The 23,388-nt window shown below is 40.7% G+C and overlaps 1 protein-coding gene across 1 annotated transcript in view; it reads left to right on the forward strand.

Annotated features, from left to right (window-relative positions):
- Positions 1 to 23,388, forward strand: part of ARAP2 (ArfGAP with RhoGAP domain, ankyrin repeat and PH domain 2) — a 207,555-nt gene that overhangs the window by 53,149 nt on the left and 131,018 nt on the right. The window contains exons 7-8 of the mRNA XM_056125562.1: positions 8,766 to 8,835; positions 18,861 to 18,981. Coding sequence (XP_055981537.1) covers positions 8,766 to 8,835; positions 18,861 to 18,981 — 191 coding nt within the window. The remainder of the gene's footprint in view (positions 1 to 8,765; positions 8,836 to 18,860; positions 18,982 to 23,388) is intronic.

The raw sequence follows: 23,388 nt of genomic DNA on the forward strand, positions 1-23,388 counted from the left end.
TTCCTCCTGTTTGGGTTGTGCTCCTTTTGTTGGTCCTTCTCCAAGCTCTTAAGCTGTGAGGTTAGGTTATTTACGTGGGCTCGTTCCTCCTGCCTGAGGAAAGCTTGTAAAGCTATAAACTTTCCTCTTAACACAGCTTTTGCTGTGTCCCATAAGTTTTGGTAACTCGTGTTCTCATTTTCATTCGTTTCTAGGAATCTTTTGATTTCCTCTTTGATTTCCTTTCTAAGCCACTCGTTCAATGGCACACTGTTTAATTTCCAGGTGTTTGATTTAGTTTTCTGTTTATGTGTGTGATTTACTTCTAATTTCAGCGCATTGTGGTCTGAAAAGATTGTTGATACAATCTCTATCTTCTTAATTTTATGGAGGTATGTTTTGTGGCTCAGCATGTGGTCTATCTTGGAGAATGTTCCATGCACACTTGAGAAGAATGTATATTCAGCTTTTTGAGGATGAAGTGTCCTGTATATATCTATTAAGTCCCTTTCTTCCTTTTCTTCCCTGTATGTTCTTGGTAAGCTTGAGTCTGGTTGATCTATCAAGAGGTGACAAAGTGGTGTTGAAGTCTGCCACTAGTATTGTGTTGCTATTGATCTCTTTTTCCAAATCTATGAGTAGTTGTTTTAAGTACTTTGCTGGTCCCTCATTAGGTGCATATACATTTAGCATTGCAAGTTTTTCCTGTTCTATAGATCCCTTGATCAATAAGAAATGGCCTTCACTGCCTTTTGTGACCTTCTTCAGTCTGAGATCAATGTGTTCTGATACTAGGATGACTATCCCAGCTTTTTTTTATGGAAGTTGTTTGCCTAAAGAATTGTTTTCCAGCCTTTGACTTGGAGCCTGTGTTTGCTCTGACTATTGAGATGTGTTTCTTGCAGGCAGCAGAATGTTGGGTTCAATTTTCTAATCCATCCTGCCACTCTGTGTCTTTTAGTTGGTGCATTTAGCCATTGACTGTGAGAGAGATTATTGTTATGGGGGTTTGTTCCATTTTTCTGTTGAAATTTGGTGTATGTGCGGGACCTGTCTTGTCTTAAAGTAGCCCACTTAGTTGTTCTTATAATCATGGTTTTGAGTCTATGAAGTTTCTGAGCTATTGTTTGTCTGTGAAACTGTGTATTGTTTCTTCTGTTATGAATGAGAGTCTCGCTGGGTAAAGTATTTTTGGTGAGGCATTTATTTCATTGAGTTTTTTCTCTACATCCCACCACTGTTTTCAGGCGATGAGGGTTTCATCAGACAAATAGGCTGTGAATGTAAGGATACTCTTTTATAGGAAGTTTCTTTCTTTGATCTTGCTGCTTTCAGAATTTTGTCTCTATCTAAGGGTTTGGTCATTTTGATCAGGATGTGTCTTGTGGTATTTTTATTCGGATTTCTTCTAGCTGGTACCCTTCAGGCCTCCTGAATGTGGTTACATGTATTCTTCAGCTCTGGAAACTTCCTAGCAATGATGTTTTTGACTGTTTCTTCTTCCTCAGGGTTTTCTTCCTGTTCCTCTGGGACTCCAGTAATTCTTATGTTACTCCTCTTTGCTTCATCATGATCTTCTCTTGCCATCTGTTCCTGGATTGTGAGTCGCTTTTCCATTTTCTGCTCTTTTCTGGAGAGTCTCTGGACTTCATCTTCGAGCTCACTGATTCTGTCCTCAGCAGCTGTTACTCTGTTGCTGAGGCCTTCCACTGAGTTTTTCAATTGCCTACCAGGTTTTTCAGGTCTGTCATTTCCGTTTGTAATTTTGTTTGCCTTTTCCTCATTTCTACCTACAAATCCTCTTATCTTTTATTGGCATTGCTTTTTATTTTTTCTTTTAGCTCCTTAAGCATCCTTAGTAGTTCCTTTCTAAATTCCTTGTCAGAGAGGTTGTCTAGGACTTCATTACTGTTGGGGTCTTCTGGGCTAGCCTCCTGAATAAGTAAGCTTGGTGAGCTTCTGTGTTGCTTTACCATTATGACCTGTGTGGTTTAGACCTTCAAGCTCACTGTTACTACTCTGCTTGTCATGCAGAATTGATTGAGATGGGCTAAATGAATTATTAGCTAATGTGTTTCCAGTGGTTCCTATGGAGTATGTAGGCGGGGAATGTCTGTGTTAGTGGCCGCGGCTGCGGGAATGGGCCCTGTGGCTGGGCAGGTACCTGGATGAGTGAACAGAGGGTCTCCGTAATGGTTCAGCTTTAGGTGCCTGCTGTGTGCCTCAATTCCCATCCCCCGCAGACTGTGGAAGTAAACCGGCGATTCTCGTGGGGTCTAGTTAGACGCGCAGCCCCGGGAGGGGGCCCTGCCCCAGGCGGGTACCTGGATGAGTGAGCAGAGGGTCCCCATAACAGTTCAGCTTTGGGTGCATGGGTGTGCCTCAGTTCCCATCCCCCGCAGACCCCGAGGATGTAAACCGGCAATTCTCAGGGGTCTAGTTAGATGCAGCCCCGGGAAGGGGCCCTGCCACTGGCTGGATCAATTTGAGATTTTTTTTTTTTTTTTTTTTTTTTTTTTTTTGCTTTTTGAGTTTCACCCGGTCACACCTGGCTAAGCTCAGGGGTTACTCCTGGCTTTGCACTCAGGAATTACTCCTGGCGGTGCTCAGGGGACCATATGGAATGCTGGGAATCGAACACGGGTCAGCCGCGTGTAAGGCACATGCCCTACCCGTTGTGCTATCACTCCAGCCCCCAATTTGGGTTTTTTAAGGTGCATTATTTTGCAGCAACAAAACTGACACCAGGTGGTGAAGCTGTATTTATGACAGCTACTTTATACTATCTGTCCTACAATTTCTTTAGGGAAGAGTCTTTAGGAATCCATTCAATAATACTGCACAAACCTTATAAATTATTCTTAAAAAGGTTCTTGAAGAAATGCTTCCCTCTAGAGCCCTAAAAAGGTAGGATTAAAACCCATGCTAAAATATTTCTTGTCTGCTTCACATGTTTTCCTGAAAAAAAAAAATTCTGAAGCACCTTGCAGAATTAAACTCAAGTATCAGATGTGTTGAGGCCGTATGTTATTGCTGCTTAAAGGAAAACCCAGTATGCTTTGCTGTAAAAAAAATGCTAGAAACTGGGAAGTGGGTGTAGTACAGAAATTGAGGCCAGATTGCCTGCATTTAACATTCAAAGAGACTCTTTACTGTTTGTTTGACTATTATTAATTTTATTGGACTAGTTGGTGCTTCTTTGCTTTCATCTATAAAATGGGAATTATAATATTCCTTGTCTCACTGAGTGGGTTGTATGATTAATTAGCTTTCATAGATGGCTTTCAATAGTGATTAAAACAAAGCATGATATAACTGTTCTTTTTATTATCAATATTACTTCACCAAGTAATTTCATTCTTGACTGAGGCATTAAAATCTCTGTAGAATAATTATTTCAGATAGAATTTATGTTGTGTAGTAGTAGCAAAATAGGCTAGAGTTAAACTTCGTATTTTTTACCTTGTCTTAAAATTGTTTTGTTTCTGTTTGTGGGCCACACCTGGCTCTGCTCAGGCCTTACTCCTGACTCTTTGCTCAAAGGTCACTTTTTGTGGGCTCTGGGGGCCATATGGGGTGCAGGGGATTGAACCTGGGTAGGCAACATGCAAGGCAAATACCCTATCCTTTATATAATCTCTCTGGCCTCTGTCTCTTTTAAATTGTGGTTTACAAAGTTGTTCATAATACCATTATTTTGGGTATCCATTGTTTCAAAACCAGTGTGACCTTCCTTCCACCATTGTCCCATTTCCCACCCAGCCCCCAGGCCTGCCCTGTGAGCAGGCACACAATAATTTTATATTGCTTGCAACAAAATGGCAAGTGGAATTATCAAAAGATAGTTCCATAAAAGAAAATCGCAAAAATTGTTACATCTCACAATGGTGTATTAAAGTCATAACCTAAGGATTTACTGAGAGCAATTTGTTGCTCTTTGAGCCTTCTGTGTTATTTATTTCATTTATTGAGCTTCATTGGCTTTGTGCTACTTTCCCATCTAAGTTGCTGTTCTCCTATTGGACTGTCTCTATTGTGGAACTTGGAGGTGTTCACACGGCCTCAAATGTGCTCCAGGAGCAGTGAATTGGGGTGATTCTTAAGTTTGGCAGCTCAGGAGATACTAATTATAACATAAAACCAAAGAAAGATATGGGAGAGTGCAGAGCCAGGAGTACATCTTGTATAAAGCAGAGTATAATCCCAAAATAAATGTATATACATGCACATGCATAAATCTTAAAATTAGTTTTTATGTTTAAATAGGAATTACCTGGAATATCCATTTAAATAAATAAATATAAATAAATATCTATGTATATATTACTTTGCTTTCTCCCATATCTTTCTTTGGTTTTATATTATAATTAGTATCGTATTAGCTTTAGGTATATAGCATAATGCTTCAGTACTTGAATTTCTTGTGAAGCTGTTACCACAACATAATCTAGTATATCTTTCAGTATATAGTGTTAAGCTTTTTTGGTATGAATTTGGTTTTTTTGAGCTCACATTTCCTGAGCAATATGGAAGGTTCCCCTGTTGCCACTCCTGGTGAGATTAGGTTGATTGTGTAGCTGGGTTGTCTAAGGCTCGGGCCATATGAAGTGGTGCTCATCAGGATCAACAGTGATGGGAAAAGCCCGAGCCAACCTTTGGTGTTCAGGACTCTAAGAATACACATGGCAGTGCATGGGAGTACATACTGTGCTGAAGGTTAGACTTGGAACCATGTGCACTTCAGGTTTGTACTTGAGCTCCTTAAAGAACTGTGGGAGAAAGTTTAAGATCTTGCTCTTTCAAGTTACACAGTATAGTCGATGTTGTTTGGGGCTCACATCTGGCAGAGCTCGTGTCTTATTTATGGCTCTGTGCTCAGGGGTCACCCCTGGCAGGCATTGGGAGAATATATGTGGGGTTAGGGATTACACCTGTGTTGCAAGCAAGGCAAGCTCCCTATGTGCTGTGCTGTCTTTCCCGTATTGGAGTGAGTGACTTGTACAACTGTGATCTCAAAGACAAGGAACCTGTCACGTAGGCAGCATTCTAAGTAGAGAAAATGGCATGTGAGAATGCAGTGGGGCAACAGAGGGTCTAAAATGAAAAACAGGAAGGCTAGGGGAAGTACTGCCTGCAGAGTAGGGAACTGCAGATTCTAAAATTAAAGGGTGGAATGAATGGTAGTGGAAATCATTTTAATGGTAGAATTGCAAAGTTGTTTTCTTCAGCTGCAGAAGAATTGTTTTTCTAGTTGTTACAATGTGGAGTCTCTTATTCTGTTTCATTGTGGGCAGGGATTTGTCATGTTTTTTTTCTATATCTCGGTGAAGATTGGATTTAATAAGCATTAAAATATTTTATTAAAATGGGCAAACCTATTTCATGGGTCACCTGGTAGTTGAAAGAATTGGAGTGGTTGAGTGAGAAGCTGAGTGTGCCATAGATGAGCCTTTGCTGGACCTTTCTCAGAGTGTGTGAGACCTTTCTCGTCAGTGACTGAAAGAAGCCGTGTGCTAGTTGGATGGGACGTCTTCCCCGAACTGTCTTCCTACCCTCTATCCAATTCTCAAGTTTTCTGCGAACTTCCGGTTAATATTTTAGAACCCAAACTGTCTATCCAGATGGCAGAAGGCCTCTGATAAAACATTAAGCCCAAGTATCAGAGAAGTTTTAAGTGAGGCGTACGGAAGTAGAGTCTAACTCCTTTTCACTTAACCCCCGGCCAGATGTAGAAATGGAATTTAAGTCTGACTTTTCGAAAGTCTTTCTTGCTTTCAGCCATCGTTCCTGTAAAAGGATAGTGATTATGTAAGAGATGGTTATTTGAGGTTTATTGGTCTGCCTGTCATCTTGGCCCCAGAAAGGAGCTGCGCTTAGCTTTGTCACTATTTATTCAGCAAATCATTCTCCTCCTTCTTTACTTCATCCTCCTTCTGTGACAGGTTGGAGCATTCTTTACAGACTTTGTCCCTGTAAAAAGTAGGGGCTAGTGTGGCATTAAGTAGGGGCTAGTATGACACAATCTCATACAATCAGAGATTGTATCAAGTGTTATGAGTAAAGTAAAGGGTGCTTTAAGAAGGACTAATTCTGTTATCAGCATTGGATTAGCTCTTCAGGGAAGGAATGTCTGTAGGTGACTTAGATGGCATTCCAAAAGAGAAGTAGTGCTCAGAGGGGTTTGAGAGGTGATAGAAAGTCCTAAACCCTCTAAACCTCCTCAGATGATTTTAATTATAGGACCAAATATAAGATATTAATAAGCTATATGATTATGTATGCAAAATTATCACAAAGGTGAGAACCCCTCCCTGCCTCGCGCATCCCCAAAAACCTTTTTTATATTTTTGCCACCGCTAGTGGTTATTCTGGGCTGCTCCTGGTTCTGTGATCAGACGTTGCTCCTGATGGTGCTCCAGGAACCATAAAGTATTGGAGGCTGAATCTGGGCCCCCTATATAGAGAGCATGAACTCCTTTTACCAAGCTCATGCACCCCTTCATATCTTGATGCACAAAATTTTGTTGTGTGGGAAGATGTGATTTACCTGCCGTAAATGTGACAGAAGCCAACCTGCGTGTGTACACTATATAATTATTATTTCCTTAACGTATATGTATTGTTTGCCGATAGCACAGTGGTAGAGCATTTGCCTTGCACGCAGCCAACATGCTGACTCGAGTTCAATTCCTCCGCCCCTCTCGGAGAGCCCGGCAAGCTACCGAGAGTATCTCGCCTGCACGGCAGAGCCTGGCAAGCTCCCCGTGACGTATTCGATATGCCAAACACAGTAACAACAAAGTCTCCAATGGAGACGTTACTGGGCCCGCTTGAGCAAATCGATGATCAACGGGAGGGCCTTTACTTTACTTACTTTACTTTAACTTCTGATTGTGGGATACCTCTTGTGTCAGTGAAAGAGGAAAACCAGATGTCTGCAACAGTTGACTGTTACAAAATTCAAGGAACACATTTTATGTTCTTGACCAGAAGATAGAAGTAGATGAGAAAATAAGATGGAAGAGGGGCTGGGTAACCAGTTGTGGTTTCACAATTGATGGTTTTTATGTGTTCATACTAGTCCATGCTTAATTTTGTGTTCATGGATCTACTTCGACTACTACTGTCTCTGCTGATCTACTTCGACTCTTAACTTGCTAAAATTTGCTCCAGCTTTGTGGCTAAATTACGGAATGGATGTAGGGTGAGTAACTGTATTTCACTTGAGTAATCATGTGGGCTGCTTAGGAAGTAGCTGGAAGACAAGTTCTTCATACTTCCCCAACTTCTTTTTCTGTCCTTAAATCTTCTGAGAAACCACAAACAGAACATTGCACCAATTCTTTAAATATGTCGTGAAACTGCACAAGAAAAAGGTAGATAGGATTCTTTATAAATCCTTTTAAAATGGGAAGTAAGGTTTAATATATTATGTGTTAAAGATTAAGAGTAATATTAAAGTGAAACAGCTGTGTATAAGATCAGATATCCAGAACCTTTAGGATGGTCTGATTTGAGGGAAGGAGGAGAGGGAAAGAAAATAAGAAGTCCAAGTAGAAATGTTTCTTCAATTTTACATAGTCAGAAATGTTTTTCTCTTTTAAACTGAACTATAAATATAATGGCATTAATTTTACATTGTTTTGTAACCATTTTATGCTCGATTTGGTTTTTGTCATTCTTCTTAAAAATAAATATTTATGATTATATGTATGCATACATGCCAGCACGTAGAAGTGCCTGCACTATACCCTGCAGTAGCTCGACCTGAGGGCATAGGATGCTCAAACCAGAGGTCTTTGGGGCTGTCAGAGCTGTGCCTGACATCAGACCTGGCAGTCCTGGGGCCTGGTGGTATTCTTTCGGGGCTTAGGGGAGGGCTGTATGATCAGGAACTGAGCTCAGGGTCTTGCACTGTGAAGCACGTGCTCTGTCATTTGAACTATCTCCCCAGCCTCTAAACTGTAATGTTTTAATAAGAAACTGTAATTTTAAATAATAATTATTATTTAATAATAAATCATTTATAGTATTACAATTGGGCTGGAGCGATAGCACAGCTGATAGGGTGTTTACCTTGCACGTGGCCGACCCGGATTTGATTCCTCTCAGAGAGTCCCTCTCAGAGAGCCCGGCAAGCTGCTGAAAGTATCACACCTGCACAGCAGAGCAGGCCTGGCAAGCTCCTCGTGGCATATTCGATATGCCAAAAACAGTAACAACAAGCCTCACGATTTATTGTGAGATGTTACTGGTGCCCACTTGAGCAAATTGATGAACAATGGGAGGACAGTGCAGTGCTACAATATTACAATTAGCTTTTCATCGTATTTGCTCAAAATTTATAATGTATATAAATTCAGTTGACAGCTTTGTCACATTAATAAAATGCTATGCATGTACCAAAGTAAAACTGAAGGTAGAAAAAGATAAGTTTGTAAGAGCTTTCCGCATGGACTGAAAGATTTTGTTTTGTCTTTGTTATGGGGTCAGCTCAGTGAAAGGAGATGACTTCATTGGTAGCGTTCTTGGCCACATTGGAGATTTTACTCAAACTTTCAAATCTGGGTCACTCTGTTCAACAATGTTCGTTTTAAAAATAATGAAACAATTGATTAGAAATACTGTTTATGTTTTTTTTGTACCATTGCCAAACTGTTGTCATAGCCTATTGTTTTCTGTACTGTTTCATCAAAATGGAAATATACTTAAAATTGTTATATTGCATATATGTCTAATATCTAAGTTCATAGTAGTTAAATGTAAAATAATTTTATGTTTTCCAGAAAACGGATGTTTCAGAAGAGATGGGTGAAATTTGACGGCCTTAGCATTTCCTATTACAATAATGAGAAGGTAAATACATTTTATAGTTTTCAGAGATTGCCTTCTAGATAATTGAACTTGAGTAACTAAGCAGTTGATCTGGCTTTTCAAGTGTCAGATTTGGACTATCTACAAGGAAAGAATTTGGATAGAAGTGAGCAAGGCTTTCTCAGAACTTTAGTTTTCCTTGAAATCCAAAATTGCTTTTTAAAAAAACTCGAATATTTTACAATGATTTATGGAGTGTCTTCTGCTAACTACTGCTGTGATCAGTATACAGATGGGAGAAGTTTCCTGTATCCTAGAGTGCAGAGTGAATACATACCCTGGGAATGTTGCAGCACATTGCTTCGAGCAGAAATACTATGTGCTCTGGAAGTAGTTCTGGGGAAATCAAGTGGTGCCCCTTACATCAAGTTTCATTTGCCAGGACTTTGTGGAAATCAGGATGTTTTGTACCATGAGAATTTAGAGAGATCAGGACCTGTTTACAGAGAGAAAAGTGGGCTGCCGAGGCGAGGAGTGAAAGAATGGACCATGAATTGGCACAATCAAGTTGTTTTCTATGATTGGGGACATGAATATGTGGTGGAGACTCGTGGGAGATGCAGCTGAGTAGGTCCTTTGAAGTTAGAACTTATTGAAAATCTCGACTCTTCTGTGAAAATGGTTACAATGCATTGAAAATGCACTCGGGGTCCACCTATGCTTTGAAACTACAGCTTGAAGTGAAACTACTGTCTAGAATGAATCCAGGTGCTCTGTCAATATCGTTTTGTTCAAAGTGGCCAATATTTTACACGCTCTCCTCAGTATTTTAACAAAAGGACATTGAGTGAAGTAATAATATTCAAGGACCTGCCATAATGACTAAACACTTCCATCTCAATGAAACTTTCTGCTTAGATGTAGTCTTAAATATTCAGAAATATATCTGTAAATGTTTTTTACTACTATCCCAGAATATGAATAGCAACAAAAATATGTTTGCAGATTCTGAATAGCTCAATAAAAAATTAAGATAGTAACAATTGTCAATACTAGTGTAGAATTTATGGGTGTTCTTTGTACTAATATTCAGTCTTTCTGAAACTTTCCATAATAAAAACTAAGACAGGGGGCTGAAGTGATAGCACAGCAGGTAGGGTGTTTGCCTTGCACGCGGCCAACACGGGTTTAATTCCCACCTTTTCCCAAGCACGGCCAGGAGTGATTCCTGAGTGCAGGGCCAGGAATAACCCTGCGCATCGTTGGGTATGACCCCCAAAAGCAAAAAAAAAAAGGTAAGACTGTTAAGAGCTGTCATATTTTCACTAATTATAATTAGGTGATTTCATAGTCTTAACTGAAAACCTACCTTTTCAAAATTTAAAGTCTTTTATTTATAGATTTTAATCTAACTTGTTTTCTAATTTTTTTGAGATTACCACTGCCTCTTGATGTTTGTGACTTGAATATAGATTTAAATCCTCATTTACATGTTGGTTTATTGCTGCTGGATGGCCAAAGCATATCTGTGTGTGTGTGTATATGTGTGTACAGAATGTAACAACCATCATAGCAGAGGACTTTGCATGCTACTGTTTACCAGGAACACTAGGGAATTTATGAAGTGTTGTTTTAATTTTGCAATTGTCTATTAGGGCTGGGAAAACTTTCTTCTCCTAAGGGCTTTTTGGGCATTTATCAGGAGCTATATAGTATAGGCAACACTGTCTGTGGACACTTGATAAGAAGTATATCTGTCATTATTCCATCGAGCACCAGGGTCAGACCATCATTTTGGGGCCCTTATATGACCCATGGGCCAGAAATACTTCACACCTTGTCTAGCTAGATACAAGTGAAAAACATGGGCTTACTAAGTGGTAAGCTAATTTTTTTAAAGATGGTTTCTGCTTCAGCTGCTATTTGTTGTTTGTGCTTATGGACTGTTGACATAATTTCTCTGCAGAAGTGTCTATAGCATGGTCTCTGGTAGAATCTCACCCTGGATTTCTTTAACACCTGTGCTCCTGTCTAATTTGAAATGAGGAGGAAAACTCTTTGTTGTGATTTGTTTTGTTTTTGGTTCACACCCAGCAATGTTCAGGATTTAGTCCTAATTTTCCACTCAGGTGATCACTCCTGCTGGTGCTTGATGGACCAGATGGGATACCCAGCATCAAATCCAGGTCGACCGTATGGAAGGCTAGTGTACTATCTGCCATTCTCTCCCTCTGGCCCAGAAAGATTCTTGAGGGAGGTGGGCTTATTTGGGCCATGCTCAGGGGTAACTCCTGGCTCTGGTGGTACTTTGGGGGATTGTATGGGATGTCAGCAATCTAACTGGATTGGCTGCTTGTAAGGCAAACACACTGACCCACTCTAGTATTGCTCCAGATCCTCAAATTTCTTTGTTTTGATTTTGGGGCCACAGCCAGTGATTCTTAGGGCTCTGAACCTTGTACTCCTGACTCTAACTCTGGAGTTACTCTTGGTGGTCCTAAGGGGAATGTAACTGGTACCGGGTATCAAACCCAGGTTTGCTGTGTGCAAGGCAAGCATCCTACCTGCTGCACAACTGTTCTGGCCCCCAGAAATGAGGAGAAAAACCCCTCAGGCCTGAGAAAGTCTTCTTTGTCATTTTGGTGACAGTACTGCACTGTAGCACTGTCCTCCCATTGTTCATAGATTTGCTCAAGTGGGCACCAGTAATGTCTCACAACAAATTGTGAGACTTCTTGTTACTGTGTTTGGCATATCGAATACGTCACAGATAATTTCCCAGGCTTTACCGTGCGGGCGAGATACTCTCGGTAGCTTGCCGTTTCTTCGAGAAGGGTGGAGGAATACAGTCATGTCCATTTTGAATCAGAATTTCTGTTATTTTATCAAAGAGGGCTTTTTTTTCATACTCTGTCCCTTAAAATCTCATTTCTATTCTAGTAAGGCGTTAAGTGTTCATTGCACTCTTAGTTACTGATACAGAACAATGAATGGATAATGCCACTGTTTAAAAATTGACATTAAGAAGTTGATATTAAATGGATTATAACAAATCCTTTAAGCTAAGTGGCATTTTAAAGAAATTCAAATTGTTCCCCGCATTATTGCTTGTTTTTTATTTGGGGGCAACAACCAGCAGTGCTCAGGGCTTACTCCTGGCTCTTTGCCCAGGAGTCACTCCTGGTGGTGCTCTGGGGACTAGATGGTATGATGGTGATCAAAACCGTGCCAGCTGCATGCCAGGCAAGTGCCCTACCCACTATGCTATCATGTGGACCCGTTCCCTGCAGATGATGGTTTCATCCTGGCAAGAAAATAAAACTCTGAAATGGATGTTTCCTAAGAAGGAGACAGAAGTTGCCTGTTTTGAGCCTTTTCACAAGAGCAGTTGTTGGACTTCTCAGAGATTTCCAGATGGAGGACAGAAAGCTGGGGTGTGGCGTGGTACTGTCTGAGCAGCTGTGCAGGGTTTGTGGTCACGCGCACAGCTATAGTGGTTTTTTACTGTTCAGGTGTGCCCTCAGGAGTGTTTGCATTGGTTTTCAGGAGGCAGTAAGTAGAGGTGCCTAATTCCCTTGACTCCTTCTGCTTTCTTCAATGTGGCTCAGTCAGTTCTCTGCAAGCACTTTTCATTGTGTGACTGAAAATGGCATCATCCCAGTAGTTTTGGTATCTTTTCACCTGCCAAGAAATCTAACTCACCCCTGTTCTCAATTCTGTGGGCAGAGTTTCCCTGTACTTGTTTCATTGTCTGAAAGTGGTAGATAAATGACAAACTTGACCTACATATCTGTGCATTACAGGCTCAAGGGATACTTTTCAATTTCTTTCTGTAAGGAAAATTTTACAAGGTGAAAAATGCAGTTAGTTTAAAATTGATGTCAGTGAGTTTTTTTTAATTTTCTACCCTATATTGTCTTTTTTGTGTATTGTTAGAAATACAAAATTGTTTGTACCGGCAGAGGAACAAAGGCATGCAGGTCCCGGGGCTGAGATCTCCAAGCCTGCTCAGATCGGGGTTTGCGCATCCTCCATCTTCCAGTAGGCGGGGGTCACACCTATCAACTGCCCCCCAGTGATGTGTAATCCCATCAACGTCCAAGACCCAGAGATATAAAACCCAGCTCCCGGAAGCACGACACCTTATTATCTCATTCCTGCTTTCAACAACCTGGCAGGCTACTGAGTGCAGCCTGCCCGCATGGCAAAGTCTGGCAAACTCCCCACGGCGTACCCAATATGCCAAATACCAGTAACAATGATTCTCAGGGTTCTCATTCTCCTAACCCTGAAAGAGCCTTGAACGTGGCACTTTTTAAAATCTCAGGACTAGGATGAAGGAGACGTTACTGGTGCCTGCTCGAGGCAATTGACGAACAGCAGGATGATTGTGATCGTGACCGTGATCGTTAGAAATATAAAATCAGCCCAACATGTGAAAATTATGAAATTTATCTTGGGAATCTGATAATACAGGAGTCATTAGACAAACTAGTTTCCTGAAGTTACATAGTATTTAACTTCTTAAATACATTTTGATCACTCTGGGCAATTTTTTTGGCTTTCTTCCACAAATTCTCATGCAAGACTATAGTATAGGTGAGTAGATAATTTTTAAAGGAATTGTTTTTTAATCTCTTCAGGATATGTAGAAGTATATGCAGTATTTTAGAATTCCTCCTGGAGAGATGGTACAGCAAGTAGGTGCTTACCTACTTACATCAACCCAGGTTCTATCCCCAGCACCAACTGTGCCTGCCAGGAGTCATCCCTGAGCAGAGAGCCAGCAGTAATCCCTGAGTACCATTAGGTGTGGACCTAAACAACAGCAATGTAAATTAAACATTATAAATTAAACAAATAATATTCATGCTTTTTCTGTAATGCTGCTTAATTTTCAGAACTGAAAAATTTATTAGTTAAAACATTTTACTCAATAGATAACTCACTCTAGACATATTTAATAAACTTTTAATTCTTTGGCAAAGTGAAATTCAAGAATGGATCTCCTAGGGTGAAAATACAAATAATTTTTATAAAGAATCAGCGGAGATGTTACTGGGCCTGCTCGAGCAAATTGATGAACAACAGGAGGACAGTGCTACAGTGCTACAGTATTTTTGGTCATTCTAGAATTTTCACACAGGGTCACAGGTGCCCTGGATGTCCCCTAACATCACTGAAGATGCCAAACCCCCTCCCATTTATTAAGCTGTTCAACAGCAAGATACTCTGTCTTACCGCAGAATTTCTTGAGTAGCTATTAGTCTAATTGCTTTACATTATTGGACATCCTCTGTGAAGTCAGCAGTGTCCTGCCCATATTTAGTGACTGTTGTCAGTGCTCTCTGAGTATATGCTGGGGAGTTTGGACTTGCCCCTTCCTATACTTTTGCCTGCATGATTTGGCTGTCACATCAGTACCTACATAGCCATTCCTTTCCAGCCAAATCACGTTAAATGTCAAGAAATTCCTTGATGCCTCTTTTTTGAATCTTTTCTTTATTTTCTCCACCATGACTTTTGAACAATAATACACCAGAATGGTTAGAAGGCAGAGCAGGGATGAATTATCAAGAGTATAAAAGTATATACTGGAGGCTCCTAAAATTACTTGTTCTACTGCTTCTTTTTAGGAAAAAAAATTACTCAGTGCCTCCCTGGAAATCTACTTTCATTAAGTCACCAAATATAAACTCTCCCTCCTCCAATTGTACCTCAGCTGCTGCTGTCCCCAACGCCCCACCCTATCACTGCATCTTCCAGTATCAGTCCTCTCCTCCCTTGGGATGGGACAGTATCACCTACTTTGAGAAACACTAGTATAGAGTAGGACTTATTAAACATTTTCCACTTACAGCTATTTATGACCAAGAAATTTTGTAATAAAGAGTTTTTGTGACTCTCAAATTCTGGAGTCCCGACCCATTGTATAAGAAACTTGACTAATGGATAAGCTAATAGAGCTGTTAAAAGTTAATTTAGAAACCATTAAGTGAGCAGTTAGAATTTAGCAAAATTGTGAATAATTGGAAATATAATACACTCAGAAAATATTTATACAACACTGATTATGTGAAACGTGATGAGGAAAATAGATGTATTTCAGTAGGTTGTATATGAATTAGGCAGTCTACTGGAGAGACTCTAATAGGCAAAGGATTGCGTAGTAAAAATAAAATAATCATTTAAGTCTAGATAATAATTGCTCGAGGAAAAGTATAGTCTGTGGTTAAACTGACGCCCGCATACCACAAATACAGTGACTCACATTTCATGAACACAAACCATAGTGCTAGCATCTACATATGAGAGGAGGGTTATCTTCCTGGTGAAGATCAGGGATGGAGAAGAGGCTGGTTAGAAATGGGAAGAATGTAGAAGCAGTGACTTTGAGAAGAGCATTGTGAAATGTACATCTTAGCAGAACCAGCACTATGTAGATGAGCTAGTCTACACAGAGCCACAGTTCTTTCAGGAACCTCCAAGAAGACAGATGTGGATAAAAGCAGCATGTTGATATTTAGCTGCAGAGCATGTTATAAGTTTGATCAGCAAAGCCACATCATATGTCAAAAACTGTAATTTCAAACTAGTTAAGCAACATTTTATTAGGCTGATATGTAAGCAGGGGGCAGAGACTGCACTGCTCTCGTCCGGGATCTGGATTTTATAGTCTCTGAGTCTTGGCCGCTGATGGGATTACACGGTGCCAGGGGGCCAGGTGGTGGGTGTGACCCCCGCCTACTGGAATTTGGAGGATCTGGGTGGAAGATGCTCGACTCCAATTCGAGTAGGCTTGGAGGTCTCGGCCCCGGAACCCGCGTGGCTTTGTCCCTCTGCCAGTACCTTCAGGTGTGCGGAGAGTGGTCTCAGCATGGTGGTGGCTGGTCCTGGAGGTCTCCGGCTGCCGTAGCCCTGGCCGGGGCGGGGAGGAAAGCTCAACCCGCTCCCCTCCAAGGGACTCCGGGAAGGAACATCCGAGGCGCGGGGGCAGAGACTGCACTGCTCTCGTCCGGGATCTGGATTTTATAGTCTCTGAGTCTTGGCCGCTGATGGGATTACACGGCGCCAGGGGGCCAGGTGGTGGGTGTGACCCCCGCCTACTGGAATTTGGAGGATCTGGGTGGAAGATGCTCGACTCCAATTCGAGTAGGCTTGGAGGTCTCGGCCCCGGAACCCGCGTGGCTTTGTCCCTCTGCCAGTACCTTCAGGTGTGCGGAGAGTGGTCTCAGCATGGTGGTGGCTGGTCCTGGAGGTCTCCGGCTGCCGTAGCCCTGGCCGGGGCGGGGAGGAAAGCTCAACCCGCTCCCCTCCAAGGGACTCCGGGAAGGAACATCCGAGGCGCGGGGGCAGAGACTGCACTGCTCTCGTCCGGGATCTGGATTTTATAGTCTCTGAGTCTTGGCCGCTGATGGGATTACACGGCGCCAGGGGGCCAGGTGGTGGGTGTGACCCTCGCCTACTGGAATTTGGAGGATCTGGGTGGAAGATGCTCGACTCCAATTCGAGTAGGCTTGGAGGTCTCGGCCCGGACGAGAGCAGTGCAGTCTCTGCCCCCGCGCCTCGGATGTTCCTTCCCGGAGTCCCTTGGAGGGGAGCGGGTTGAGCTTTCCTCCCCGCCCCGGCCAGGGCTACGGCAGCCGGAGACCTCCAGGACCAGCCACCACCATGCTGAGACCACTCTCCGCACACCTGAAGGTACTGGCAGAGGGACAAAGCCACGCGGGTTCCGGGGCCGAGACCTCCAAGCCTACTCGAATTGGAGTCGAGCATCTTCCACCCAGATCCTCCAAATTCCAGTAGGCGGGGGTCACACCCACCACCTGGCCCCCTGGCGCCGTGTAATCCCATCAGCGGCCAAGACTCAGAGACTATAAAATCCAGATCCCGGAACCGCGCGGCCGCATTCGCGGCCGCGCGACATCTTACTATCTCATTCCTACATTGGACAAACTTGCAGGCTGTCGAATGTAGCCTTCCCACAGGGCAGAGTCTGGCAAACTCCCCGTGGCCTACCAAATATGCCAAATACCAGTAACAATGATGGGTCTCATTCTCCTAAAGAGCCCTGAATATAATCTCAGGGCTAGGATGAAAGAGACGTTACTGGGGCCTGCTCGAGGCAATCGACGATTAACAGGATGATGAAATGAAAATGAAATGAAATGTAAGCAGGAGGGTGCATTTTCACGATACAGTTAAATTGTAAAAGTCTGATGGGATAAGTCCATGCACAGTTTGATGGTTATATATAGTAGAGTTGCCTTAAGTGGATAACGGAAGAAGGAGAGATGTGGAAAATAAAGGAAAAATTATACCATTTTCAAAATTTTTTCTCCTTCCTGTGAGGTTGCCCACTTTTCTTTCTAAATCATAATTTAAATATAGTAACTGAATCCTCACTGAGAGGAAAGAGGAAGGCTTTCATAGAATTCGTACTTTAGGTGGCACTGAAGAGTTGGTAGGACTTGGATAAATAAAGTCAGGGATGGGAGATTGGAGCAGAGACAGTGGAGGAGAAGAAACTGCTGAAGAACTATGAGAAAGCAGCATGAGAGCACTCTTAGCAGAGGATGAACCTGAGAACCCCCTGTTGCTGACATCCGTCCCCTCTCTGTCCCCTTGCCTATCCGCCATATATGACAGGGCTATACTGTTGGGTGGAACAGGAACTTGATACTTTTTCTGCTGGACTAGTTTAGTGCAGTGGTCTTCAACTACCTGTGTGTGAATTGTGCCAGTCTGGAGGTGAGAATGATTGAATACCACTCTCATCTACTGCCTTGGTTGTAACTGTCGATCCATGCACCTGGATGCAGAAAAGTGCTGGTCTGCAGGAATTTCCAGTGGAACAACATTGGTTGAGCACATACATTACCACAGCGGTAGTTGCATAGTTCTCGGGACCTATTTCAAAATGAGGGTTCCCTGTATGATGCTATGGTAGGGAAGAGGAGACGAAGGAAGACGAATCTAAACTTGGATGAGTACTCAAGACCATATATTAGATGACCGTGATTTATGGTTTTGGTCTCATTGCTTTGTATTCTCCTCTTCAGTCTCTTCTTACACATCTTATAATTTTATTTATCTGATCAGGGTGGATCCTATAACTGATTTGTTTGGTTAGATTTAGATTTTCTAGTATCGGCAACAGAAGTAAACATTTCTCTGCCATTATCTCTCGTCTTTTAGAAGTAGCATTGTGAATTCCTGTCTTTTGTATTCTTATGCCTCATGGTTTGTATCCAATTAGACATTTATATGATTGCATTAGCTGCTCTTTCATTTTGAGGTTCCTTGAATACATAGCTATTATTTGAATTTTTCTTTACAGATTTTAGAAAATGTAGCACATTTCATGAAGACTCGAAATTGTGTGGCAGTCATTATGTCAAACGGCGTAGGATAGTTCAGTTTAAAACTATGAAGAAAGAATAGCATCAGGAGTCTTATAATTGCCCTAAAAATTTTTTATTATGTACATTGCCAATTACAAATTGCCCAGTCCATCTTTATATCATATTTTAGTCACTGAAGTATAAATGTCATAGAATAACATGATTGTGAAATAGTTGGATCTAGTGACATTCTCATTAGATCATGGAGTATTATGGTTAATCGAAAAAAACCCAGCGGTGTGGTTTCTTACACATTTTCTTTATGATATGTAAGAGCAATACTTTTGAAGTGGTTCAGTTACAGTACCTGTTTTGGCCACCAGATGCCTGTAGACACCATAAAATCATTGTGACTAGATTGTTTGAAAGAACATTCTCTTGCTTTTTGGACTATATATTGCTGGTCTTGTCTGATTGCTTTTGATTTTTTGCCTCTTAGTTCCAGATGATGAGAAAATTGAAAAATAGATCCACCTGAAAGGAGCAATTTAATATTTTTCTTTGTGGGACAGTGCATACACAAGAATATGTACTGTTTCAAAATTTTATATTGAATTATGGAAAAGAAGCGCTTGTCAGTATTGTGTTACTATTTCTGGTAAGGTCAAGAGAATTTTATTTTAACAAGTAGTCTTTGTGTATTCTTTGCTTGAATCAACACAGGAGAAGTATTCAAAAGGAATCATTCCTCTTTCTGCTATATCTACGGTACGAGTTCAAGGAGACAACAAATTTGAAGTTGTTACAACACAAAGAACTTTTGTTTTCAGAGTAGAAAAAGAAGGTAAGTTTTTTTTTTATTATTATTTCTATGAAATGTCACAGACATTAGTTTCTGACCAATATGAAGATTCGTAGAAGATTAATAATAAGAAGATACATAACTTTCGTACTGGAGATGCCGAGGATTTTTTATGTTGTTTTTAAATAATTTACATCTTAGGGTTTTGGATGCCATAACATTAAAGCAAAAACAAGTTTACAAGTCGTTTGTTGTTTTCTGTTCTTTCGTGAAGCAAATATTTAGTGAAAATCTAGTAATTTCAAAGATTCTTATAAATTCTGAATGCTTAGCAATAAAAAAAATAGTAGACAAGAACCTTTGAGAATTCACCTTTAGCTGCCATACCAATGCATCATATTTTTTTCTCTTATTACTAAAGGTTAATCTTATACGTTTGCTTAAGACAGGCTTTTTATTATTTTAGGGACCTGGCAGGATTGGTGAGGGCTGCATGGGGCTAGAGATCAAACTAAGGGCCTCACACATACTAAGCTTGTGCTTTCCCCCTTGGGGCATATTCCTGGCTATTTCCCTTGTCCAGCTACATAAAGGTGTCATGTGTTTTTTAAAAAAGAATCAAGTTTTAAATCTTTTTTTTTTTGCTTTTTTGGGGTCACACCCGACGATGCTCAGGGGTTACTCCTGGCTCATGCACTCAGGAATTGCTCCTGGCGGTGCTCGGGGGACCATATGGGATGCTGGGAATCGAACCTGTGTCGGCCATGTTGGCTGCGTGCAAGGCAAACGCCCTACCCGCCGTGCTATCGCTCCAGCCCCTCAAGTTTTAAATCTTATGAGAATTTTTGGAGGGTAAGTGGAGAATGACACAGAGTGTCAAAAGTTCTGTGTTGTATGCCTTGATTGACTATATATAAATTCATTACCTGGAAACTAAAACGGGGGTCCCTTCTCTGAAAAATTCTGGGAATTTTTGTTTGTTTTTGTTGGGTCTCAACTATGGTGTTCAGGGCTTACTCCTTGCTCTGTACTCAGGGATCACTCTGGTGGGGGTTGGGGGACCAGAGGGAGTGCTGGGAATTGAATTCTGGTGGGCCACATGCAAGGCAAGCTCCCTTCCTGCTGTGCTATCACTCTGTTCCCCCCCAAATATTAGGATTTTATATTACTTTCAAGCCTTTCATTTTGGTGTAACCACTCAAGTTGGTTTATGTTTATTGTGCAGGAGCTACCCCTGGAGGTACTTAAGGATCCCGGGCCCCTCCCTGCAGTTCTCAAGGGCCCACTGATGCAGGGGATAAAGCCCAGGGGTGTGTGTTACCAGGAATGAAAGAGAATCCAGGGCTATATTCAGGGCATGTGCTTGGGCTTTGCCACTTGAGCCATGGGCTCAACTTGATGTTTAAAATTATTTATTGCCCTTATTTGGCTAATAGTGATGTGGAAAGAAACTCCTGGATAGATCCCAGAAATTTTGCTGAGTGCTTCATTTGTCTTCTTGATTTCTTTTTTGTTTAGTTTTGTTTCAGGGGCCACATTCAGTCGTACTCAGGGGCTATTCTTGGGTCTGTGCTTAGGACTAACCCCTGACAATGCTCAGAGGAACATAGGTTGTGCTGGGGATTTGAACCGGTTTTGGTACTGTGCAAAAGGAGTGCTTTTAACCCTTATACTCGTGCAGGCCACTAAATGCTTCCTATTCATAGTAGTTTTACAAAATATGTAGCTAGTATAATTATCTCATTTTACAAATATGGATATTTACCCTTTTGAAACTGCTACAACGTTTCCTCTTATGAGGAGATGCTTCCCTTCATTTAATCATCTAGCTTCCTAGACCATATGTCAGTGTGTAGCACATAAAAAGCATTCAACAAATATATCTTATAGAAAGCTATTATTGTTTGGGGTAATTCAGTAAGTGAGTAATGAGTAAGCTTCAGTTGCTGTTCACACTGGAATAGTTTATTCATTTTTTTTCAAGCTCTGAATCACCTTCCATTGTGAACTCAACATAGCAGTGTTTGATAGTTCCTAAATAAATAAATAAACCAAACAGATCAAATAGGAATTGTCAAAGTACATCACTGCAATAAATTATGACATATAAAGTATGTGTCTATTGCTCATTTGTAATACAAAGAATTTTACTATGCTTGCTATTTCAAAGTCTTGAACATTATATTTAGCCATAGAATAGTCATTAGTTATCTATGATTGGCCTTAAAAAACAAGAAACCCACTGCTTATTTTAGTTTCTAGAGTTTAGTTGGTTATTCATGGATTGTCTTGGGTTCCTATGGTCATATTGTGCCATTATAACACAGATTGGCCAGAAAAGACATATATATATATATATATATATATATATATATAATATAATATATATAGCCTTTGCAGAAAAAGTTTGCCAAACATTGTTCTGGAGCATTTTATACAGAATTGCTTATGTGAAGAATCGCTTTTATGTGGTATCATTGCTGAAAAATCAGAAAATTGTCCATGGCAGTGATATGAAATATGGGTCTTGTGTTTGAAATCAGAGGTTTTTCTCTTCTACTATTGCTTAAAACACAAGGCCTTGACCCTTGACTGGTTCTCAGGGACCCGTTCCTTATTCTTTGGTTTCACTGCCCTGGAGGGAGATTGCCATTCTCTTTGAGGGGCTTCTCGTCTTCCCCTCACCTGCTCGAAGTGAATCCCACATATGCCACGGCATCAGTGTTTTAAGACCTTCTAAATAAAGCTCCTATCTTATGTGAAAAATCTGTTTTGCCATATTCACTTGCAGCAGTTAAAAATTAAACACATGCTTTGTTTAAGTAGAATGTGTCAGCCCATACCTGCTCATAAGTTACATATTTACAATTGACCAGTTAGTCCTTCTGTGAAACTAGTTCATCTTTGTGTATCGATTTTATTGACTTTGGTATAAACTCTTTGCAAATATGCCTTAGGTCTTTAATTTTCAAATCTGTGAAATTACTGCTTCTGTGAAAACTGAGACTCTTAGCCACATGAAATGATTCGAATAAGGTATTTTCACTGGAAGTCATTCATACATAGTAAAGTAACATTTTTAAAGAGGAGTATATGTTATGATATATGCATATATACATGTAAATTTAGAATGAAACCTTTAGAATCATAACTAAGAATATTTCGTGAAGCAATTTGTTTCTTCCCATGTGTATAGATAGTGGTTATTTTTTTATTTTGTGGAAACTGAGAACTCAGCCATTGTGGCTTATAAAAATCTGCCTTAATGAACCTTAATAAAAAATTAAACTTTGCATCATTCTAATGAAGACATTGAACTGTTTCCTCCGAATGTAAATCAAAATTTAGAATATAAATGGGAAATTATTTTTACATCTTCACGGAGACGAATTCTTCACTTTTGGTGAAATGTTTCTGAGTCACCTATGCATAACTATTAACCTTTGTCTGCCCTGAAACCTGTCTCATTACTTCTCAACTGCTGCATTACCCACAGGCATAATTTGGCATTTTTCTTTTCCCAGCAGTTGTTCTAACTTAGTTCCCCCAGATTCCTTAGTAAAAACATTGTCCATAGTTGAGAATGAATTTTACTAAAGTCATAAGATTTTATAAAAACTCCCAAGTTAGAAATTCCTGATTTAGAAAATTTAGTTGGGTACCTTGCTCCTCAACCAAAACCGTTATAATTGATCAGAGTCATCAACTGCTATGTCTGTACCATCAGCCTGTTTTACTCCCAGGACAGGTGCTGTTTTTAAGTATGTGCTTCCCAGAGGTAGGAGAGGTTTCTTGTTATTATCATTGTTATAAGAGCACTTAAGAATTCTGAGTGGTTAACTCTCACTCTCCAGGGCCGTTTTTGATAGCAGGACCCATGTGCCTGTCCACTGTTACTTTTTTTGTTTGGGAGACCAGACCTGGCATTGCTCAGTATTTATTCCTGACTCTACTCTCAGGGATCACACTTGGCAATGCTACGGAGACCAAATCGGGTGCCAGGGATTGAACTCAAGTTAGCCTCATGTAAGGCATGTGCTCTGCCCTTTATACTATACTCCAACTCCTAAACAGTAGTGGACAAGTAGACACCAGAGCCTCTAGAGACAGGTGAATATGTAGTTTTCTTAAATCCGTTTTTACATAACATCATAGAACTTGCCTTTGGCAGTTATGGATACTGCATATTTACTTATTTTCTTAAAGAATACTTGACATTTATTAAATGTATGAACATCAGCCCCTGGCCTCTTTGGTCAAACAGACATAACAATTATTGTTATCCATTTTTATAAACAGTGCAGGGATGGAATAGTTCCCATAGAATGTAGAGCCTCGGAAATAGAACTTTTTACACTTACTCTGTTTTATGCTTGATTATCTTCATGTAATAAACCCCAATCATCATATCCATTCTTGCATCTTTTCACTTCTCATATCTCACATCCA

Source organism: Sorex fumeus, unplaced genomic scaffold (genome assembly GCF_029834395.1).
Source record: "Sorex fumeus unplaced genomic scaffold, SorFum_2.1 ptg000055l, whole genome shotgun sequence".
NCBI classification, from domain to species: domain Eukaryota; kingdom Metazoa; phylum Chordata; class Mammalia; order Eulipotyphla; family Soricidae; genus Sorex; species Sorex fumeus.